The sequence below is a fragment of the Anoplophora glabripennis genome, unplaced genomic scaffold (assembly GCF_000390285.2).
Source record: "Anoplophora glabripennis isolate ALB-LARVAE unplaced genomic scaffold, Agla_2.0 scaffold184, whole genome shotgun sequence".
Lineage (NCBI taxonomy): Eukaryota > Metazoa > Arthropoda > Insecta > Coleoptera > Cerambycidae > Anoplophora > Anoplophora glabripennis.
In genome coordinates this window covers 60712-81313 of record NW_019416285.1, presented here as the reverse complement: position 1 = coordinate 81313, position 20602 = coordinate 60712, and the positions used below count along the sequence as shown (strand labels likewise).

General features: G+C 34.4%; 1 protein-coding gene across 1 annotated transcript; it reads left to right on the top strand.

Moving 5' to 3' along the window:
• Positions 1-17859: 17859 nt before the first annotated feature.
• Positions 17860-20141, top strand: LOC108910100 (protein extra-macrochaetae). Its single transcript, XM_018714609.1, has 2 exons — positions 17860-18310; positions 19401-20141. Exons 1-2 carry the CDS (start codon positions 17939-17941, stop codon positions 19443-19445), a joined length of 417 nt encoding a protein of 138 aa, XP_018570125.1. The 5' UTR covers positions 17860-17938; the 3' UTR covers positions 19446-20141.
• The last annotated feature ends 461 nt before the right edge of the window (positions 20142-20602 follow it).

Here is a 20602-nt window from a genome sequence, read left to right as displayed (position 1 = left end):
TAGCAAGATTCTATATATTTTAGTAATTAAGCAGTGTTTTTAAGTTAATACGACTCGCCAAAGTAAAAAAATATTTCAGGTTAGGTATATATTTTTTTACTGAAAATAGCAGTTAATTTACATTATCGGATTGTTAATGTGAAAATATAAACATTAGACTGTTGACTATTCCATGTTATACGTGTTTTAAGGTCACTTTTGAAGAAGAAACTACATGTAATTTTAAAAACCGTATTTCTGTTTTTATAATGAAGGAATAGTAATTATAAGATTGTTTAAGCTTATTAACTAAAAATTATTGCCTACTCAATAAAAAAATATTATTGTCCTCGATAATCTATTACTGATTAATAAAATATTTACTCTCTTTCCTTATAAGATTGTATGTACACAAATTTGAGCCGTTCCTGAAAAATCGGACGAATATCTGGTGCAGCGGAATTATTAGACTTGAAGCGTTGGCCGCTGGAACAGCACCTGCCGGGGTCCCGTTTCGTGACTCACGCTGGGCGATATTTTTTGTACAAAATCCCGTCCTTAAGGCCGGATGGGACGCGATTTCAAGCTGAATATTAAGTTTTCAATTATCTTTGATAGAATACAGAATCGGAATGTACTGTTTTTAAGACTAGAACCCTAGTGTGCTGTATTCGAAAAAGAAATAGAATAAGAGATTCAGTATAATACGGGGTGTTTTTAAATGAAGTAGCATAAATAGTACCAGTGAATGTAGAGCCAAAAATAAGAGGATTGAAGCAAAAATACCTTATATGAAAGTTGCACCCCTGAGGCGATATACCTTCTTAAAGGAGCGGATTGAAATTCACATTTTAATTTTTTTCTTTAACATGAGGAATGCTAGAGACACGAAACTTGGTATGAGCATCCTACTAATAAAGAGACAACTTTTCAATATTTGTTCGATCATTGGCGTATTTTATAAAGGAGTGAAACAGTCAACCCCATTGCAATATTTTATTAGAAATTTTTTATATGAAGCAAATTATTTATTTAAAAATATTTATTGGGAAGACTGATTTATTGCGCAACTTTTTTACCTCTTGTAATTTTTCGATAAAACCGATAGTTTTCTAGTAAAAAAATTAGATGCGTCATCGTTCACTAAAGGGGTAATTGCGAAAATTTGTAAAAATAAAGTAGGCGGATGTCATAACAAATAAATTGTTATTTATCATATTAATAAATTGACACTTTCTGTCAATAAGCTGGTAATTTAATAATAACATTAAGAATAATTTGCTATTAATTAATGAAAAATGTTTGATAACTTATGACTATGGGACATGTATTAGGTAAAGTTATTTATCTGAAATAAAATTTAATACAAACGAAAAACAAGAAATGCAAAATTAAATTTAAAGAATATTCTCGAAATAATTTCCATTTTGCTGCAAGCATAACCTAATACGTCTGTTGAAGTTATAACGCACTCGCACAAACAGTTCTTGGTTATTGCGAAGGTCATCTGCTGCCTGAAATATTCTTAAGCGTAGTTCTTCTAAGGAGGCAACAGGAGTGGCATAAACAATACTTTTTATGTGTCCCCACAAAAAGAAATCCATAGGCGTTAGGTCAGGTGAACGTGCAGGCCAACAAACAGGGGCATCACGACCACGACCAATCCAGCGATTCGGGTAATTTAAATTTAACCATTCTCTAACGGCAAGTGTACTATGTGCAGGCGCCCCATCGTGCATATACCACATCACCTGACGTGTAGCGAGGGGTACATCCTCAAGTAATGTTGGAAGATTTTCGTTCAAAAATCTAAGATACTCGGCCGCTCTAAGCCTGTGTGGAAGAATAAAAGGACCTACTAGAGTATTTCCTACAATTCCCATCCAAACGTTTAAAATGAAATTATGTTGACACCTTGAAATAAATATTTCATGAGTATTTTACAGTTTATTATAAGGTATACTGCACCTACTCTAGGAAAATTTGCCAGTGAAAAGTATATTCATTAGGAAATTTAAGTCATACCTGGAAATTATTAATGTACCATTGACAAAAATCCACGCGGTTAGGTAAATCAGGGTCATTCAAATCTTACACGGGTTGATGGTGAAAAGGGTATAAAAGATTTTCATGAGCTACATTCAATTCCACACAAGACTGTGAGAAACTTGCAGTTGCCTGGACACCTGTCTTGTGCTTGTACCACAGTCTTGTTCTAGATGTTCCAGTATAGCTTCCTCAGTTTCAACAGTTCGGACATTACGGCTTCTTCCGGCACCCTCACGATTGGGCTGAATTTTACCAGTTTCGCGAAGCCTTCTTTCCACCGAGGCCAATGTTTGTCTATGAGGAATCGGTCGGTTTGGATATCTTTGGTGGTATAATCTTACTGCAGCGTTACTATTTTTTCTGGATTCGAAAAACACTTGGGGCATGTCGACATATTCGTCATTGGTATAAATATTATTTGCCATAATACACAGAAAGTGTCAATTTATTAATATGATAAATATAACAATTTATTTATGATATCCGCCTACTTTATTTTTACAAATTTCCGCAATTACCCCTTTAATGAACGATGACGCATCTAATTTTTTTACTAGAAAACTATCGGTTTTATCGAAAGAATACAAGAGGTAGAAAAGTTGCGCAATAAATTAGTCTTCCCAATAAATATTTTTAAATAAATAGTTTGCTTCATATAAAAAATTTCTAATAAAATATTGCAATGGGGTTGACTGTTTCACTCCTTTATAAAATACGCCAATGATCGAACAAATATTGAAATGTTGTCTCTTTATTAGCAGGATGCTCCTACCAAGTTTCATGTTTCTAGCATTTTCCATGTTAAAGAAAAAAATTAAAATGTGAATTTCAATCCCCTCCTTTAAGAGGGTATATCGCCTCAGGTGTGCAACTTTCATATAAGGCTTCAATCCTCTTATTTTTGGCTCTACATTCACTGGTACCATTTATGCTACTTCATTTAAAAACACCCTATATAAATTTTCTTTGATATAACGGTTCTATTAAATTGTGCTGACATGTGAACAGTTTTAGCCTAACAAAATACACACACAGATGCATTTGCGTACTGTCCTTTAACCAGTCGCACTTTTTCGGAAGGAAACTTCCTTCCCCGTCGTAGACAAAGCTAGTTCTGGCCTCCTTGCAGCTGCCGTTTCATTCTTCCCTCAAGGGGTTGCCCGGGGCACCGCAACGCCGCATAAAGCCCTTAAGTCAGCGGGAGAGCCGCGCCCTTTTCGCTTTCTAGCGTCGTACGGCCCGGCAAGCCAGAACACCATGTGTAGTACGCCGTTTCTCATGGGTGCAGGTGTTGATTCAATCAGGCTGTTACCTTATCTCGCCACACAAACATCATTTCTGTGGGAAAATCTCGGTTTATAAGCGGTCACGCAACGCGCGGGCTCCTTGCGAGCGTCTGTATGTTTAAGAAATGTGTATCTTTACACACTCACTTATCGAATCTCGGGGCAAATCTTTGTTTGTTTTTGTTTACCGGTTCTGAGAAAATCACGCTCTCAGGGCGGCGTTTGTAATGACGGGTTGGTTGCGTCGTCGGGATCTTCAGATTACTTCTTCGTCGTACGATGCTTCTCAAAAAAATTTATTAATATTACCGCATGAATTTTTTTAATACTTTTTCCTTTGACTTTGTGAGATATACTTCCTTAATAACAATTATTGTATTATGCAATAATGAAATGCAAATGTCAGTGAAACATATCAAGATGTTGACAATTTAATTATACAGGGTGATTAAAAAAACGCTGACAAACTTCTCGGGAAGATAATAAATGAAAAATTAAGACGAAAAGTCTTAATAACCATAGGGTCGCAGATGCCTCCTTAACGAGATACAGGGCGGCAAAGTTTCTGTAAAATGAAAGTGTTCAATTGTCTAACGAGTTGGTTTCTTGCAAAATTTTGCATTAATTGAAAACTCATGCTGAAAATTTGTTATTCGAATGACGTGAGGATTTTCGTCGCTCCATAAATGATTAATGTGAAAGTTAATTATTCCTGGTCTCGTAAACGATGCTTCATTTGTCAATAAGATATTCGTGAAAAAATTGGGATTCTCTGCAAGCCTGCCAAGCGTGCCCACTCTAGTCTTCGTGGGTAATCTTGAAGTAGTAAATGTTGAACACGTTGAAAGTGATAAGGGTGCAACTGTTGTTCGCGAAATGTTCTCCAAACAGATGATTGTGATATGTTTAAATTTCTAGAAATTCGTCGGGTACTTAACATATTATTATTGTCTACTGCTGTCAGGACCATTTCCTCAGATTCCGGATAACGCCGTCGTCCAGAATTAATTTTCGTTGCTTTTAATTTACCCGTTTCTCTTAATCTTCTATCGATATTATCAAACATTTGCCGATTTGGTGTTCTTCGTGCAAGAAACATTTCTCTGTACCGCCTAACTGCACCACGGGAAATAAAATTCGCTAGCCCATAACATAGATGCATATCTGTCATCTCTTCAAATGAATATTCGTAATTCATACTTTTATTGAAAATAGTGAAGTAGCTGAAGCAATTTAAATAACCGCAAAAGTGACAAAAAGAAGCTTATAAGCTAGTTTACTTAACTCACTTGTACAGTTATTATTGACATTCGTGACAGCCGATGTTTAATTTTATTCTGCGCGAGCTTACTATGCGAAACTAAAACGAATGAAAATAAAATTGGATTCATAAATTTTCTACAAACGTGTTTTTCTTAAAAATGGTTGCTTTAATCAAAATTTTGCAAGTGACCGATTCGATGGACAATTGAACACTTTTCACGAAAATATTGCCCGTTTGACAAAATTAGCAGGGGCGTAGAAAATATTTTTAAAAAAGGGTCACGTCGACCCCGTCTCTACGACACTGCTGCTCATAAAATTTTGAGCAGTACATCAAACATTGGTCTTAAGGTGCTAACTACGCATAGCAAATTTGAAATATATATGTTCAGGCATTTTGGAATTATTGCAGACAATGTTTAATTTTACAGAAACTGCATCTCGTTAAGGAGGAATTTGCGACCCTATGTTTATTAAGACTTTTCGTCTTAATTTTTCACGTAATACCTACCCTAGAAGTCTGTCAGCGGTTTTTTAATCACCCTGTAAATAAAAACCAACTGTAGATTTACAGGGTGAGCCAGCAAAATCGCACCAACAGACGCCCTAGACGAAGCAGAAAGTGTTTAAAGGTCAATGGCGTTCTTGAACATTTAATCAAAGAACGCTATGATTAATAGAATATCAAAAAATTATTATTTGATATTCATAGCCTGAAAACAAATGAAAATCGGATAACAACATTTGAGTTTTTTCTTATTATTTTGACGTATACAATCAATTCCTGGAATTTGATGCGGTTTTTTCCGACTCACCCTGTATATTATATCTAATACCAATATTAGTAGATTTCTAACCCGTAATATGGAAAGTTTCGAAATAGGTACTTAGGAATCTTGTAGCGTACTGATGTGTAATACATTTATTACAAGTCTTAAAAAATAATTTTACGGACTGGAACGCCATAACAATCCTAACGAGAACATTCTTCACTTTACTGAGAATTCTCTTATATAGACATCTCTTAATTAGTTTCGACGTATTTGGACATTTCTTGTTAGACTAAAATAATACGTCTAGTTATGAAATGTTCCGCTGGTAACAATAAAGTATAAATGGGTGAAAATTCTGCTGCCAGAACGAGGCTTGTAATTTATTTTGTCGCTTTAATAGAACTGTGTAAAACGTGAGAAAGTGCCGCGTTATAGTTTCTGCTAATAATAATAGTAATGTTAATATCACTAACAGCACACTACATACTATATACAGTACATATGTTTTAGTTTTACCTCATGTACTTTTATATTACTTTAAACATATTTATAAAAACCAGATTATTATTCTAAATTTTATGTCAAAGGTAAAAACAGCATCAACGACTGTTTTAAATTGAAAAAAAAAAGATTTATGTAACTCATTATTTAATATTTTCCTGTTAATAACAGAAAAATATTTAAAATATTTTTAAAAATCCATAATTTTTTCGATCTTGCTCTCTTTTTATTGAATATGTGTCCACATACTACAAAAATACAAACATATTTTACTTTTTATAAACAACTGTCCCCCTTCGAAATTTATGTGCCATCGGCGCCCATGGGGATGCTGCTATCTGTCACGAAAAGGTGTTAACTCGCACAATCTTCCATGAAAGGTCCCTTTTCGTGCGCGATACCCGGTGAATCGTCGCATTGAATACATCAACCCAATTAACACCCGTTTGTTTATTAAGTAAGTAAATCTACGTCGACAGAAACGGTCAGGTGTTCTGATTTACAACAAGGCATTATAATATTTACACTTGCTTAATCAATGATCCGGCAAAAAACCCATTGGAGAGCGAGCGACCCGTTGACGATATCAATTATGGCCTTAAATAGGCAGAAAGTGGCTCGTTTACAGAGCGGAGGAATTTTAAAATATTTGCTGTTTCTAATTAAGTTAAGGACTTGCTGCCACGGTACGAGGGGAGTGCGATAATTTGAGAAGTTTGCTGTGGAGAAGACATAGCGAGTAACAAAAAATAACACAATAATTATAACAGTCACGAATTTAGTTGAAAGAGTAGAGAAGTATACGGATTGTTATCTTATACACTGTGACATTTATTACGCAGAAAAGTCAGTTTTAAAAACGAAAATAGATTAATTTGTGATGTGTATTTTTTATGTGATTGCTATTTTCAGTGTGAAATATTTAGTGTTCATTTAAAAAGATATAAGTTTATGTTACAATTGAAAAAAATTGAAGTTAAGGAAAATACCGCAAATGCTACAAGGGAAAATTGAACAAATCTCTTTAGAAAAGTAAAATACATAAATAGAAAAGTTTCATGTTAAAACTGATGAAATTCAACATGAACATTCTTTCGTTCTCTATATTTATATTATTTTTTATCTGCCGCAATTACTTTATTTTTTCAAGGTAGTTTACGGATCTCCCTCGTAGCAATCCGTTTCTAATTACGTTAAAACACTACGCCGGCCGTTGTCATATACGGGCAAAACTTACAACTAGTGTTTACACACCTGCGTTGGAAACTGAAAATACATTTAATTTACTTCCAATGGTTTCTTTTAGTACCTCCCGATAATACAAGTACTTAGCGACGTGCCACTAATTGAGTATTGAGTCGGAGCACAGGCTCTTTTAAATGCTGTCTCTTAAAATAGAATTGTTTCATTGATGTTCGTGCTGTTCGTCGAAAAGACAAAAAGCCAGTGTTTGGTAACAATTTTTCGAGTTACTTAACAGAAAAACGCAGGGAAACATCGAATGAATAGATGGTAATTTGAGAATCAACTTTGAATATATATTTTTTATAATAATTGTGCCTCATTTTCTTTGAGCAAAGTAATTATAAGCAAGAGTTCCCAATTTTAAGACCTAATAAAGTTTATGCTAACCTCTTGACAACAACCTATTCTTGTTTAAGTGTTTGTGGAATTTCCTGAAATAAACTAATCACATTTATGTAAGGGTTTCCCAAACTGAACATAAATTATCAATACTCTGATTTGCACACGTGTGTTCCAATTCTACCTACCTCCGTGGGTTTTGGGTTTTTTGTTCACAAAACATCTCCTTACGCATTTTGGTCCCATTGACCGTATTAGTTTCTTGCGTGGTAGATTTAACGGTTTTTAATTCGACAAGTTCAATTTCTCTTTTTCAAATTTGGACATGATCAGACACTTAATATGACAGACAACCTTGGCAGCATGTGTTTTTCGATTTGAAACATGAGCGAAACCTTTTTCGCGTAGTATTGACGGAACATTAACATAATACGTAAATAATAAAAGTCGTAAGACCTTTTTCAACTCACCTACATTGAAAAATGAGTAGGTATTGTAAAAGAATATATTGGCACGTAAAAGTTTTTAAAAAATTACGTTTTTGTGTAGTCAAGTATTACAATTTTTTAATTGCAGGCTTCAAAGACAAGGAATTTACATATAGGAATATTTTTGTGTAATTTATAATAAAATGATAAATAATAAGTGCTATAGATTATAGATATATTCTACTGTCCTATGGCCTCCATGTTCTCCAGATATGAATCCACCAAATTTTATTTGGATTAACTAGTTTAATCGTTTTTTATTTGATACTCTTGTTTCGAAAAACATAATGTTGCTGATCTTTTTGTTAATTATTGATATAATATCTTGTTTTATGTATTTTATTCTCTTATTTCCGCATTTATGAACACATGCTAGAAAAAAAATTTCTGCGATTTTCCCCCCACTTGAAACAAAAGCGGAACAAACCAACGATATACGCCCGTAGTAGGTGAAATGAGAATTTAGTTTAGACATAAACGATTTATAACGTATAAAAGCAGTAGATTCTCGGCCGTATCTTTGGCCGATTCGCGGTTATCTTGATTTACGGGTCCTGGGCTGCTCCTGATATGATATATGTGTGCTTAGGACCTCACAGGATATCGGATCCGTTTTATTATCGCTCCTTATATCGGCCAGCCGGTCGTAAATAGACGAGCGTTATGAATTAATGCGAGGAGTTATCAGTTTGCCGTCCAAACATTCAAATAGTGCACAGATAAATGTTGAATTATGCCCGTTGTAAATCGGTCCGTAAAACCAAATCAAATTCCAAATAAAGATGTTTGACAAAATAGATAAAGGCAGTAAATCATGCGACGATAAACTATCTGGAATGGTCCCGTGGTCTCACAAAGGACTATTAATCAGTAATCAGTGGAAATTGTATCCGTAGGCCACAAAAAGGTAATATAGGCCAGGAAATATAGAGTTGGACGCGACTTTTTGTTTCGGCAAGCTGAATTTATCACCATAGGTGCTAAATATTATGTACAACAACATATTAGTTTCCACAGTCATTAAAATGGGGGGAAGATTGTTTACAGGGTGGTTAATTGTATAATTTTTACGCAAATTCGCGTTTTTCGCTTATAACTTTTTTCCGTTCATTTCCACGAGAAAACAGTAATTTTTCGTCTATATCTATATTTAAGAGAACTACTTTAGATATTACATATTTTTTAAGTCAGATTTTTTACATTTCTTTTAGTTAGACGTTTTGCCCTTCCACCAAAACCATCATCAGGAGGTTGATTTAAAAACTATATATAATTCACAACTATTTTAAAAGTTGGCTGCCGTCTCAAATAGAAGAAGAAATTTGAACAGCGCGCACACTAGAACTGACGTAAAAGAAAAAAATATGCCATTGGTTTCTTGCAACCGCTGCCTCGAAGGAGATTGCCCATCGGGACACCCAATTCGGTGCACGCTGTACAATGCCACTTGTTGATGGCCGACCAGTTATCAGCCAGTTTATCCAACCACTGTGCGGCAGTAGACGAAAACACGCGCAATCCCATTAAATCGACTGGAAATCGTAAAACACAGACGTTGCTTAACGTTAATAGTCTTGTAAATTGGAAACAAATTGATGTTTTTCCATTTCTGTTTGCCTTCAAATCATTTCTGGGAACAATTAGCCACGTGTTCTATCTGTAAAATGTGTATTGGCTCGGAGAAAGTTATTGCAGGGAGCACTCAACTCATCTAAATTGCCATTCCATCTGCAGATAAAATTTTTTATTTTAGTTAAGCGTTAGTCATTTGTTATTGCTGTCGGGTATTATCTAATAATGGCCATTTAAATGGTTGAAATTATATGCACGTCAGCCCAACACACCGAACTACATTCTTTGAGAGATAGACAAGCCTAGATTTGATACTAATGGACGTTGGGCATTACTGTTATTATCCTGAGCTGTACTACTTCTACCTTAAATTATGTGCCTGTTCCTTCAAACTACTAAATTTTCACACCATCAAATATAAACGTAATTTTGAACAAAAATAGTGATGCATCGCAACATGTAATATAGAAAGCCGAACACAAAATAAATATTTCAATTTTTATAGCATCTGGCACTCCTTCCAAATACTATGATACTTACTATCTCGGCTCATATTTCTGTACTATGATTAATGAATGAGATAGATTGCCAGTTCCATTGTTACCTTAACGAATAAATTGTCACAAGTACTAAAAGGCCTGTATTGTATTCAACGCCCAAACAATTAAATCGCTGTGCTTTCCATTCGATTCCAGGAATATTAGTCAGATCCAGATGTGGCCATGAGAAAGATAATCCAAATGCGGTCATTACTAGGGATAATACCTGCAGAATTCTTAAATGATTGCAAAAAGTGAGAATTATCTCGCTTGCAGTTGCAGGCAAAATCGTATCTTTTCCTTTGTATTTATTTAAATATAAATATGACGGTATCATTGGCTACGTGGGTAGATATATTCCTTTATTAAGGTTAAATCTACAGTTTGTAATACTTTTTGCACCTGCAACAGATAATTCTGAATAATGTTTAATAAACTATTGAGATGATTTTTTTATATATCGTATACTTACAAACAAGTGATAGTATAAGATAAAATATAACTAATTCAAAACATGGAGAAATATCTACGGTATTGAATACAGTTTCTGTTTAAGACCTGTGTTAAATTTTAAAAGAGAAAAAATTTACAAGTACCTTTATAAAAATAAATAAAATTCATCATTCATTCATTTCAGTTATGCCAAAAAAGGGAACTCACCAAAATCTGATAAAATTGATTTATTTCAACGTTTCGGCTCGAAAAAAACATCATCGTATCGCATTTTGTGAATAGACGAAAATATATTTTTATTTTGTAACTTTTAGAAAAATATTTAAATATTATTTATTATTATATTGTGATAAATCTAGCGACATCATAATAAAAAAACAACAAAATCTCCAGTTCCTAGAATAATTATTTGCAAGAAGGATGCTATTTAATGTTTCTACATACATAAAAATTTTTAAAACTAAAAGAGTTACAGTAGCTTGTCAAAAACGCAACATTTGGCTTTTTAAAATATCTCGAAAACAAAAAGAGACTTCAACAAGCATAAAGTAACACAATAATCTGAAACTTCATCGATTTAACCGTTTTTCTATCTCTTATCAATCGTACAATCTTAACTTTCATGTTACTCAATTTTTGTGTTATTTTTAAACAATCACTTATTTCAGTGTAGTCGCGATGGGTAATGAAAAATCCCGCGGCCGGTCCTGGACCTTAATTAAACTAATTAAATAAATAACCAACACATGTGTATATCCCTAATCAGCTGTTTGCGTTAATGAAAAAGGATAATTGGGTGATTGTGGATGCGGTGGTGGGTAATCCATGTTATTGTCCACGCTCTGTTTGTGGATCGGCGCCATGGCTATCAGCCACTGGGAGACCTGTTCGACCATCTCGACCCCTAGGTTGACCCCGGCGACTACCGAACAGCTGCAAGAGAATTGTTATCAATACTCCCATTCATCGCTGTGTACTGATTGTTAATTGCCGGCGATAAGATGATCGTGGCTGTTGTTTTGGAATTCTGATAGTCTGATAGCGTTCGACGAAAAACTAGCAGTTCTCTACTTCTCTAGCAACGTCAGTAAAAATGAGATCAGTCGATAATTTTATGTATAATTGCACTTGATCATAACATTTTTATGAGTGTACTAACACAGAGGTAGATATAAATTTTAGAATTCAATACGACAATATTATTAAATTTTACTGTAATAAAAGTAGGTAATAATTTTTTGTGGAACTATACGAAAATATTTTCATATATATTTACAAATGACATAATGTACCTATGTATGTTTTCAGCCACGAAAATTGAATAATTCCAAATATTTCGAATTTTTACCACCAAGAACAACATTTTTAACATTAAGGCGATGTTTCGCATCGTACTAGCTATGTCCTGTCCAAATTTGGTTAGTGCAACTCTCTCGGTTTCGAAAATACAATACCTATGTATGTTTTCTGCCACGGAAATTAAATAATTCCAAATATTTCGATTATGATTTTCAGCACCAAGAACGGCGGAGTTTTTGGGCAAAAAATGACCACAATAAGTAATTATTTACAAGCCATTTTTCTATGTAAATGGATAAATTGTTTAATATTCAATACGGCGATTTTGTTATTTACGCAAATTAAATATGAATCCTCTACGATACTAAGCAGCCTATTGATTTTAGAATCCATTATTAGAACGACTTTGTGTGTTATTGTATGAAAAATTGCGTCATATTTTAACAAAACATAGCGCGGATTATCAACCTGAAAGTAGCACAGTTTATATTGTAAATATTATTTTTTAAAATCACACTTTTATAATCAAAGAATGTGGAATATAATTATTTATAAACAAATAATATGCATTTTCAATAAATTGTCTTAATTTGCTTTTATTTATATCTACAGTTCAAGGGACATCTGCTAAAATTCTATACCATTTATGACATTCCGAGTATCTCTGAAAACATTAGCCTTTTTTTGCAAAGGCGCTGCAGTCTTTTCCCACAAGAAAACAAAAAAAAAATTACGAAATTTTTCATTTGAAATACAATCGCAAATCAAGTTATATCGATTTATTATTAATTTATTAATTCCAAGAACTGCGCTATCAAATTATTATACAATTTCAATTTCGCAACACATTTTCAGAAATTGCTAAATGAATTGATAGAGACATTTGTAATTTTTGGCATGCTGTAGGATCACGTTTCTAAAATCGCTAATAAATCAAATCTTGTGAATCTGGTCACCATTAAGAAATACAGAAATCTAAAAATATGAGAACGAAATTAAAATTCTACATCGCTACTAGTGTTTGTTTGATTTATAGCTACGTGGCGCCAACTTCTATCGGAAATCTCATTAATTTTCTTATCATGTGTCTACATTTATTTACGAATTAAGATACAGAAGTCAAACCCACTGCTTATTCGTATAAATCCGTACACCTAAAGGATATTCCCAAGCGCAATGCCACTCTAGACAAAAAAAAATATATTATACCAACAGCTATTTAAGGACTTTCGAACATTTGTCAATGTCCAGTCCGAAATTCTAGGCGTGGGAGTTGATGTTAATTGATTCGATACGCTTATCTTAAAAAGTTAAAGGATTGCTACTGCGAGTTTCTCAAATACGTTTCATAACGTACAACGCCAAATAAGGCCGGAATCTAGCCGACAAATACTTCCAAGGTCTAATGGCTTGAATAATTCATTGCTTTTTTTAGTTCCACTTCGTCTTGAGGCTTGTGAGGCTGTCTGGGAGAAAAATACGGACCGTCGGGGTATACGAGGGGCATCGGAAGTATTACCGCATCTGATATGTTGTCAACATTCAGAAAAGTTCAGCTTTAGTTGATTTACAAAACATCTTTTTAGGACTACGCTCGATATTGGTCAATAAACAGAAGGAAGGAGATACATATTTAGGTTATGATCACCATTAATGTTTTAGTTGTCGTTGCTGATATTTAATTTTCTCATAATTCTTTTAAATATAAAATTTGTTCAGTTACTAGATACATCAATGAAAGCACTAGCAAACATAAATTAAAAGATGTCACTTTCTATTGTATCTACTTTATATAAGAAACACTTGCACTTTGATTACTTTTCTTCTGCTGACTGTCTTCTCATGTAAAGTGTAGGTATCACCATGGGCGTAACCAGGAGGGCAAGGGGCGCCCCCCCTAGTTGTTGCCGCTGTATGGTGTAAGTTTCAAAAAGTGTTTAGTGTTCAAATTTTATTTAAATCAAACGAAAAAGTGTTTAGGTTTTGAAGTGTCTTGAAGTTAGTTTTTTTTTGAGCTCTGGGCCCATCCCTAGCAAAAATCCTAGCTACGCCCATGGGTATTACATTTTATTGTCTGAGAAAAAGTATTGTATTTGTACTTATTTAGTAATTTACAACTGAAAGAGGATACAGATGTAGTCTTTATCATTAGAATACGTATTTAGAATTTCAAAATAAGAAACCAATGGAAAATACGCAACATTTTCATAAAAATTTAAATCAGCAATCGCTTCAGAAATATCTCTAAAACCAAGAACTAATTTTCTCAAATAATTTACATGATTTGCATATCGTATACCCGTTTTATACCTAATTCTGCTTGTTTATTCTGTTCTTGTGAGTAATCGTGTTCTCTTTGTGTAGAAAATCCACCAGCATTATTCACATTCGGTGAGGCTTATTATGTCAAAGAAGTCGACTCTTGTATCACATTTCATTGTCATATAAACATGACAACGGGTCGACCCCTTTAAAGATGCTGAGTTGCAACCCCATTCATCACCACCGATACAGATTTTTCGATTCTATTTTTTTAGCAGGTAAATTTGTTGAAATATATCCTTATCTATCTTAACGTTTCTGTTTTTAAATTTTGAATGTCGTTACTAATCGTTTAAAGTTTAAACTGTCGATTTGTTTGATAACATATTTAGCTAGACGTTTAACGAAGATAAAATGCAAGTAAATAACCTGTGGATTATATGGAATTCATGTCAGTAACCGACGACGTTGAAAACTTTATCTCCCAGTCAAAATTTAATTAAAAGTAGTAGAGGTTATAGCTAAGTATGTACCTACATGCACTATGCACACCATTGTGTAAATTATATATATAAATGCAATTACGTTTTCCTTTCTCACACATATCACTTACATAATGAGTAGGTATTAAAAAAATCTATAAAAAAATCTAATAAAATTCCAATTAGTAGTAACATTCCATAGTGGCAACCAGTAGGATTTTTTTAAATTTACAACACTTTTTTCTAACTGCATGGTGTGGTGACACTTTCCAGCAACAGTAAATGCTTATCTGTACTATAAATAATCGTGAAGTTTAACAAAAAGAATGCCTGCATATTGAAATGTCCTTAAATTAATATTAATTATGACATTCTAAGAAATATGCGCTGATAATAATGTCGGCACTTTACTGTTGAGAACGCTGAAACGAAAAATTGTTTACCTGAAAGTGTCAACAATTAACGGTGGGTAGTAACTTTTTCAAGAGATAATTTTTTTAATTCCTCGGATAAGTATAACTGTAAACAAGCAGTATTAAGTATTTTCAGTCTCCTCACTACCCTATTACATTCATAGGAAAATTGTCCCAGTAGGAATTTCAGTAGAGTTTGTGTAGGCGGTGTAGAGCTTAAAAAAATTGGAATGAAACAGTATTTGCCAGTACGCTTTTTTCAGTTCAATAATTAATTTATAAAGGGGGATATACAACCAAGATTTTTTTTTATTTTCATATTACGTTTTTGACTTATCCATAATTTGATACAAACTTTAAGGTATCAAGATTTATAGTGGGATATTTCGAGAAGTAAATTGTATGCTGGTAAGATTTTTTTCAAAAAAAGTATACTTTAGTGGCTACCAAAATTCATTCTTTTATTTTCTGTCCAGTCTTGTTTTAGTCTAACCAAATTACACTTGGAGAAAAAAAAATTGTTATCTGGACTTTTATAAGTGGAAATGGTAAAAGGGCTTATAATAAACTTTAAAAAAATAAATGCGTGAGCAGGGGTGGCGGAGGGTTGATTTGGGGGGTTGAAAAGTTGTGAAAAATTGTATCATTGGGATTTCTGGAGAAAGTTGGATAATTTTTTTCGTTTTAACCTATACTTTTTGGTGGAATAAAAAAATCTGTAATCACAGTTCAAAAACATGCTCAAAAATGCAAAAAAATAAGAAATGACTTGAAATGAATTTTTCAGTAATTGTTGATTTGTTTAAATTAAAAAAAAATCAAAAACTGATTACACCATTCAATTCTACGAAAAAAATATACAAAAAAAACTGTGTCATTGTTTGACCCAAAACTTCATTTTTGTACAGTATTGCTATAAACATCTATGTAAGTCGAATTACAAATGCACAAATGATAAATTTTCTCTGGATTATTTGAGATTTTAGCAATACAAAGTATTAACTGCAAAGTCTACTGTTGACGCGAAACCCGAAAACCCGGAATTTTGTAAAATCGTTTTATTTTTTTAGCTTGTTTTAGCTATCATCTTAAATTTTTCCTGTTTACGGCTCTGAACGCTTTCAAAATATCTATTGGATGAAGTCACAACAGAATAAAAGTCAATACGGCACAAAATACCCAACAATGTTTTTTACTACTATTAGCAATACTAATTAGAAATAATAAAACATTTCATAAATTCGTATTACTTTTTCAATAAGTTCCACTTAAATTGTTGGATATTTTGTGCTGTATTGACTTTTATGCTGTTATGACTTACTCCAATAGATATTTTGAAAGCGTTCAGAGCTGTACTCTGGAAAAATTTTAAATTATAGTTAAACACCTTTTTATTACAATAAAATAGTAATATCATCTAATTCAGAATTAAAAATGAATAGATTTTGCCATTAAAATAGCAGCGACGTATTTAAAAAATTTAACCTGAAGATGGCCCCTCGAAGACGAAACGTCGGAATGAAAAAATGTTGACGCCATTGAATAGAGCGAAAAAAGTGTCAATCTAAATTTTATTTTAAAATTCGTTTTCAAATAAAGTCAGAAAAAAATTAAACAATTTGTCTCCGGAATTTTAAAACTTTCGAAACGGCATATTGTTAGGTATAAAACAACACAACTTTTTCTCCGTATCTCTTACAGTTTCCTAGATCCTAATGCTATCCGATCCTTATCTTGGACACCCTGTATATCTATGAATTTATCAAAATTTTTAAAAAAATAAGTACACTAATCGATCCTACGGAAAAAAATATTAGTTATTTTATTTATTCACTATTCGACTTACTTATAGCAATACTGTACAAAAATAAAGTTTTGGGTCAAACAATGAGACCCAGTTTTTTTTGTTTTTTTTCCCGTGCAATTGACTGGTGTAATCAGTTTTTGATTTTTTAAAATTTAAACAAATTATTAACAATTACTGAAAAATTCATTGTTACAAGTAATTTTTTATATTTTTTGCATTTTTGAGCATGTTTTTGAACTGTGATTGCAGATTTTTTTATTTCACCAAAAAGTATGTCAAAAAGAAAACAAATCTCAGAAACTTCTTGTTTTTTTTAATCTTAAAAAATTGGTGGTTATTTAAGACACAGAAAGGTATACTTTCACCAAGTTTCGTCAAAATTAAATTATTTTTGCGGAAATGAGAAATAAAAACGCAAAATCAGAAAAAAAACGGGTTTTCGTATTTTTCTCGGAGATTTTGAGGTTATATTAAAAAGTGACCTCTACAAAAGTTGTAGATTTTTGCATGATCTACAAGTTTTATAATGGATATTTTTTTGGTTGACGTCAACTTTCGTCAGAGCTCCCAATGGTACAATTTTTCACAACTTTTCAACCCCCGAATTAACCCTCCGCCGCCCCTGCCCACGCATTTATTTTTTTTCGATTATTATAAGCCCCTTTACCATTTCCACTTATACTCGTAAAAGTCCAGGTAACAATTTTCTTTTTTTTCCTCTAAATGAGTTATTTCGATCGGTCTATTTAAAGGAGGCCACACAAGCACAAGCCGATTCACAAAAATAAATCGATAAATCCAGAATGCGTTGTTCGTGTTCCTTTTGATCCTGACACTGAAAGATCGACAGGACCGCCGGGTCCACCGAGATCAGCAAACCTCCAGGAACGAGGCAATCTGTCACACGTCGAAAGCGGAAATGCAGAAACGGCGCCTCTATGATTGGCAGGAAGGACTGCGCCGCGCTAAACTAGGCGCCTTCCACGTTACCTGCGACATCAAGGATCCACATTGGTCGGTCCCGCCCCACAACAACAGGCGCCTCCGACCATTGGCCGGGAGCTCCCCCCTGCGCCTATAAATCGCTTGCGCCGGAACTGTTCCCCGTCAAACGCCAGATCGCTTCCATTCGGTGCGCTCGTCTCATTTCACCGCGTTCAGTTCAGTTCAGTGTTTGACTTGGTCAAAATGAAAGCCGCCGTCAGTGCAGTGTGTACCGAAAACGGTGTTACCGCCGTGAGCGGTAGAGTGTCAAAGAGGAAGGATATCGAGAACGAGGAGATCCAGATGTACCTCAGCAAACTCAAGGACCTGGTGCCCTTCATGCCCAAGAACAAGAAGCTGAGCAAGCTGGAAGTCATCCAGTACGTCATCGACTACATCTGCGATCTGCAGAGCGCGTTGGAGACGCACCCCGCAGTCAACGCCTTCGACGCCGCTACGGCGCTCAGTCAGAAGAAGTCGCAGGCGGCCGCGAGTCCCAGGCAGCCCCTTGGGGTCAGGCCCAGCCCCAACACCATCCTCACGCCGTGCGAGGCGCCGATCCTGCAAAATATCACGGTGAGTTGAGCAGGATCCGTAAAAACGGGCGACGTTAAGCAAATTTTCACCTCCGTCAATGTTTAAATCACATGAAATGGCAAATTATTTAATAAATACAAGTTTTGCGTAGTAAGTTTTCTGACAAATACAATTTTCTCATTGAAGCTCGATACGAAAATTATTTTATTTAAAAAAAAGAGAGTTAAATTAGGCCCTAATCTCCTAATTAAATTTAAATGAGCCACTGACTACTAAGAATTCGAGTACATAAAACCATATTCATGTCTTAATCATTCATTGACCGATTTCGATTGCGAAACTGCTTAGCAGGAAATATCGCGTACGGTGAAAAATTGCCTAACAGCACGGCCCGTCGACAAACAAAAACAGTTTCGCAACGGCGGCGTTACGAAAACAGAGTGAAAAAGTTTGCACATCGCGCTTTGTATTACGATTCCGTCCCCAATGCATAGCAATGTCCCCGTATAACGTTTCGCGGCGCGTCACGACCTAGCAGGTGTGATTTAACCCATTGTTAGGCGTTCACAATAAAAGTTACACATGTTTAATTGATAAAAATTCATCGCTGACCCCGTGAGTCCCTACATTGTCCCACGGGTCGAGCATATATATGTATATATATATATCCGGGATCAACACCTGGGTGTACCCTCCAGACGAATATAACGGTTTCGTGCAGATGTACGCACACGTGTACATCTGGATAAGTTTTCCTTTCTTCCCGAACACACACACTCCATTGATCCCAGCAAAATAATCGAATCTAATAATAAGAGTATTCATTTTGAGAGTCGCTCCCGGCTCCTTATCACAACTGCGGGCCAAGTGTTCGACGAACACATGTCTATTGGGGTAATTGGAAGGTCAGCTGTCTGGGCTGCGCACATGGCACTTAGGGGGTATTAATTAATTAATTTATACGTTGGATTGCCCCTATGCGACAGATTTCCCCAGCTGTTCACACGTTTTCAATTCGTGATCGCGCATTTTCGACACACGTGTACTATGCCGCGAAGAAATGCCTCGCAAATGTGCAGACTTGTCCTTATTTTGCTTTCGGTTGACTTACGGTGATGTTTTGTTACAGACTCCCGAGGCCCTGACGCCATCGGACAGGCAAGTGTCCTGCTGAATCCTTCCGGGTGATGTTGAATATATCACGTGATCATGTTGTCATCTCATTCCAATTCCCTAAGAAGAGCAACGCAACCAACGGTCCGGGGGGGAGTCCTTCCGTCTTTTTCGTTTTGGAAGAAAATCACCTCATTCTGACTACACGTATTTAGGGAACGACTGAAATCATTTATTTATATACAGAAGAGTGATCTTAGTAAATAATGTAAAGGGTGTGAGTGGGACAGAGAGACAGAGAGAGGGATGCATAGAGAGCACTTAGTGATGTACCTGTTTATGTTGCAATTTTGTTATTTAGATTTTATTTTATTGTTTTGTAAATATCGTAAATGAGTAATAGGCGGGTTTACAACAATCTTCATGTACAGTTCTTTGGTGTTGTATCGAAATTTTCCACGGAATTTTGACACTCTGCCACTATCACGGATTCTATTGTAATTATTTGATTATAATATTTGTGAGTTTTTATCCTGTGATTTTTTTAGTATATAATTGTGTACAAATTTATTACGCGTTGGATCGCCCATTTAAGGGACCATCTGATGGTTTGTTAGGCCGGGTGGTTCCGACCTATGTACATTTCTGTTTAGAAAACTTTGTAAATAGTTACCCATATAGCAACTGAACGTTGTTGAAAATTTTATTATATTATATAAAGATATTGATTTGAAATAAAATATGATTTTGCATAAGACATTCTCTTTCATTCGCTCCTTTAACTGCCCGTTGTGACATAACACTATAAAACACAAAGTTAAGTGATAAAAAATAAATTTGCAATTTATTAAGCTTGCATAAACTAATGTGTGCTTCTTATTTTACGGTTATATAAAAATTTAAACGTTTAAATTAAAAATCAAATGGCAAGAAACATAATTCCTAAATAACAACGAAAAATATCACACCAGTTTAATGAATTACATATTTTTTAATTCTTTGACTGCAAATCAAAAATCATAATTTCTCTAAGTTATAACATTCTTTATAATTACACTTATAAGTGCAATTTTCAGAAAGGGCACTTTTGAAATAAGACATCTAAAGAGTAATATGTTAATCTGTGAACGATTTTTATATTCTACACTGAGAGAAAGACCGTCATAATTATAAAGTTAGGCATTAGGCAATTAGTGGGATAAAATCGCTTCTCGAACT

Coding starts and splice junctions, on each gene's coding strand:
- LOC108910100 (XM_018714609.1), top strand. CDS start 17,939: ATGAAAGCCGCCGTCAGTGCAGTGTGTACCGAAAACGGTGTTACCGCC. Junction 18,311..19,400: donor CGATCCTGCAAAATATCACG/GTGAGTTGAGCA, acceptor GTTTTGTTACAG/ACTCCCGAGGCCCTGACGCC.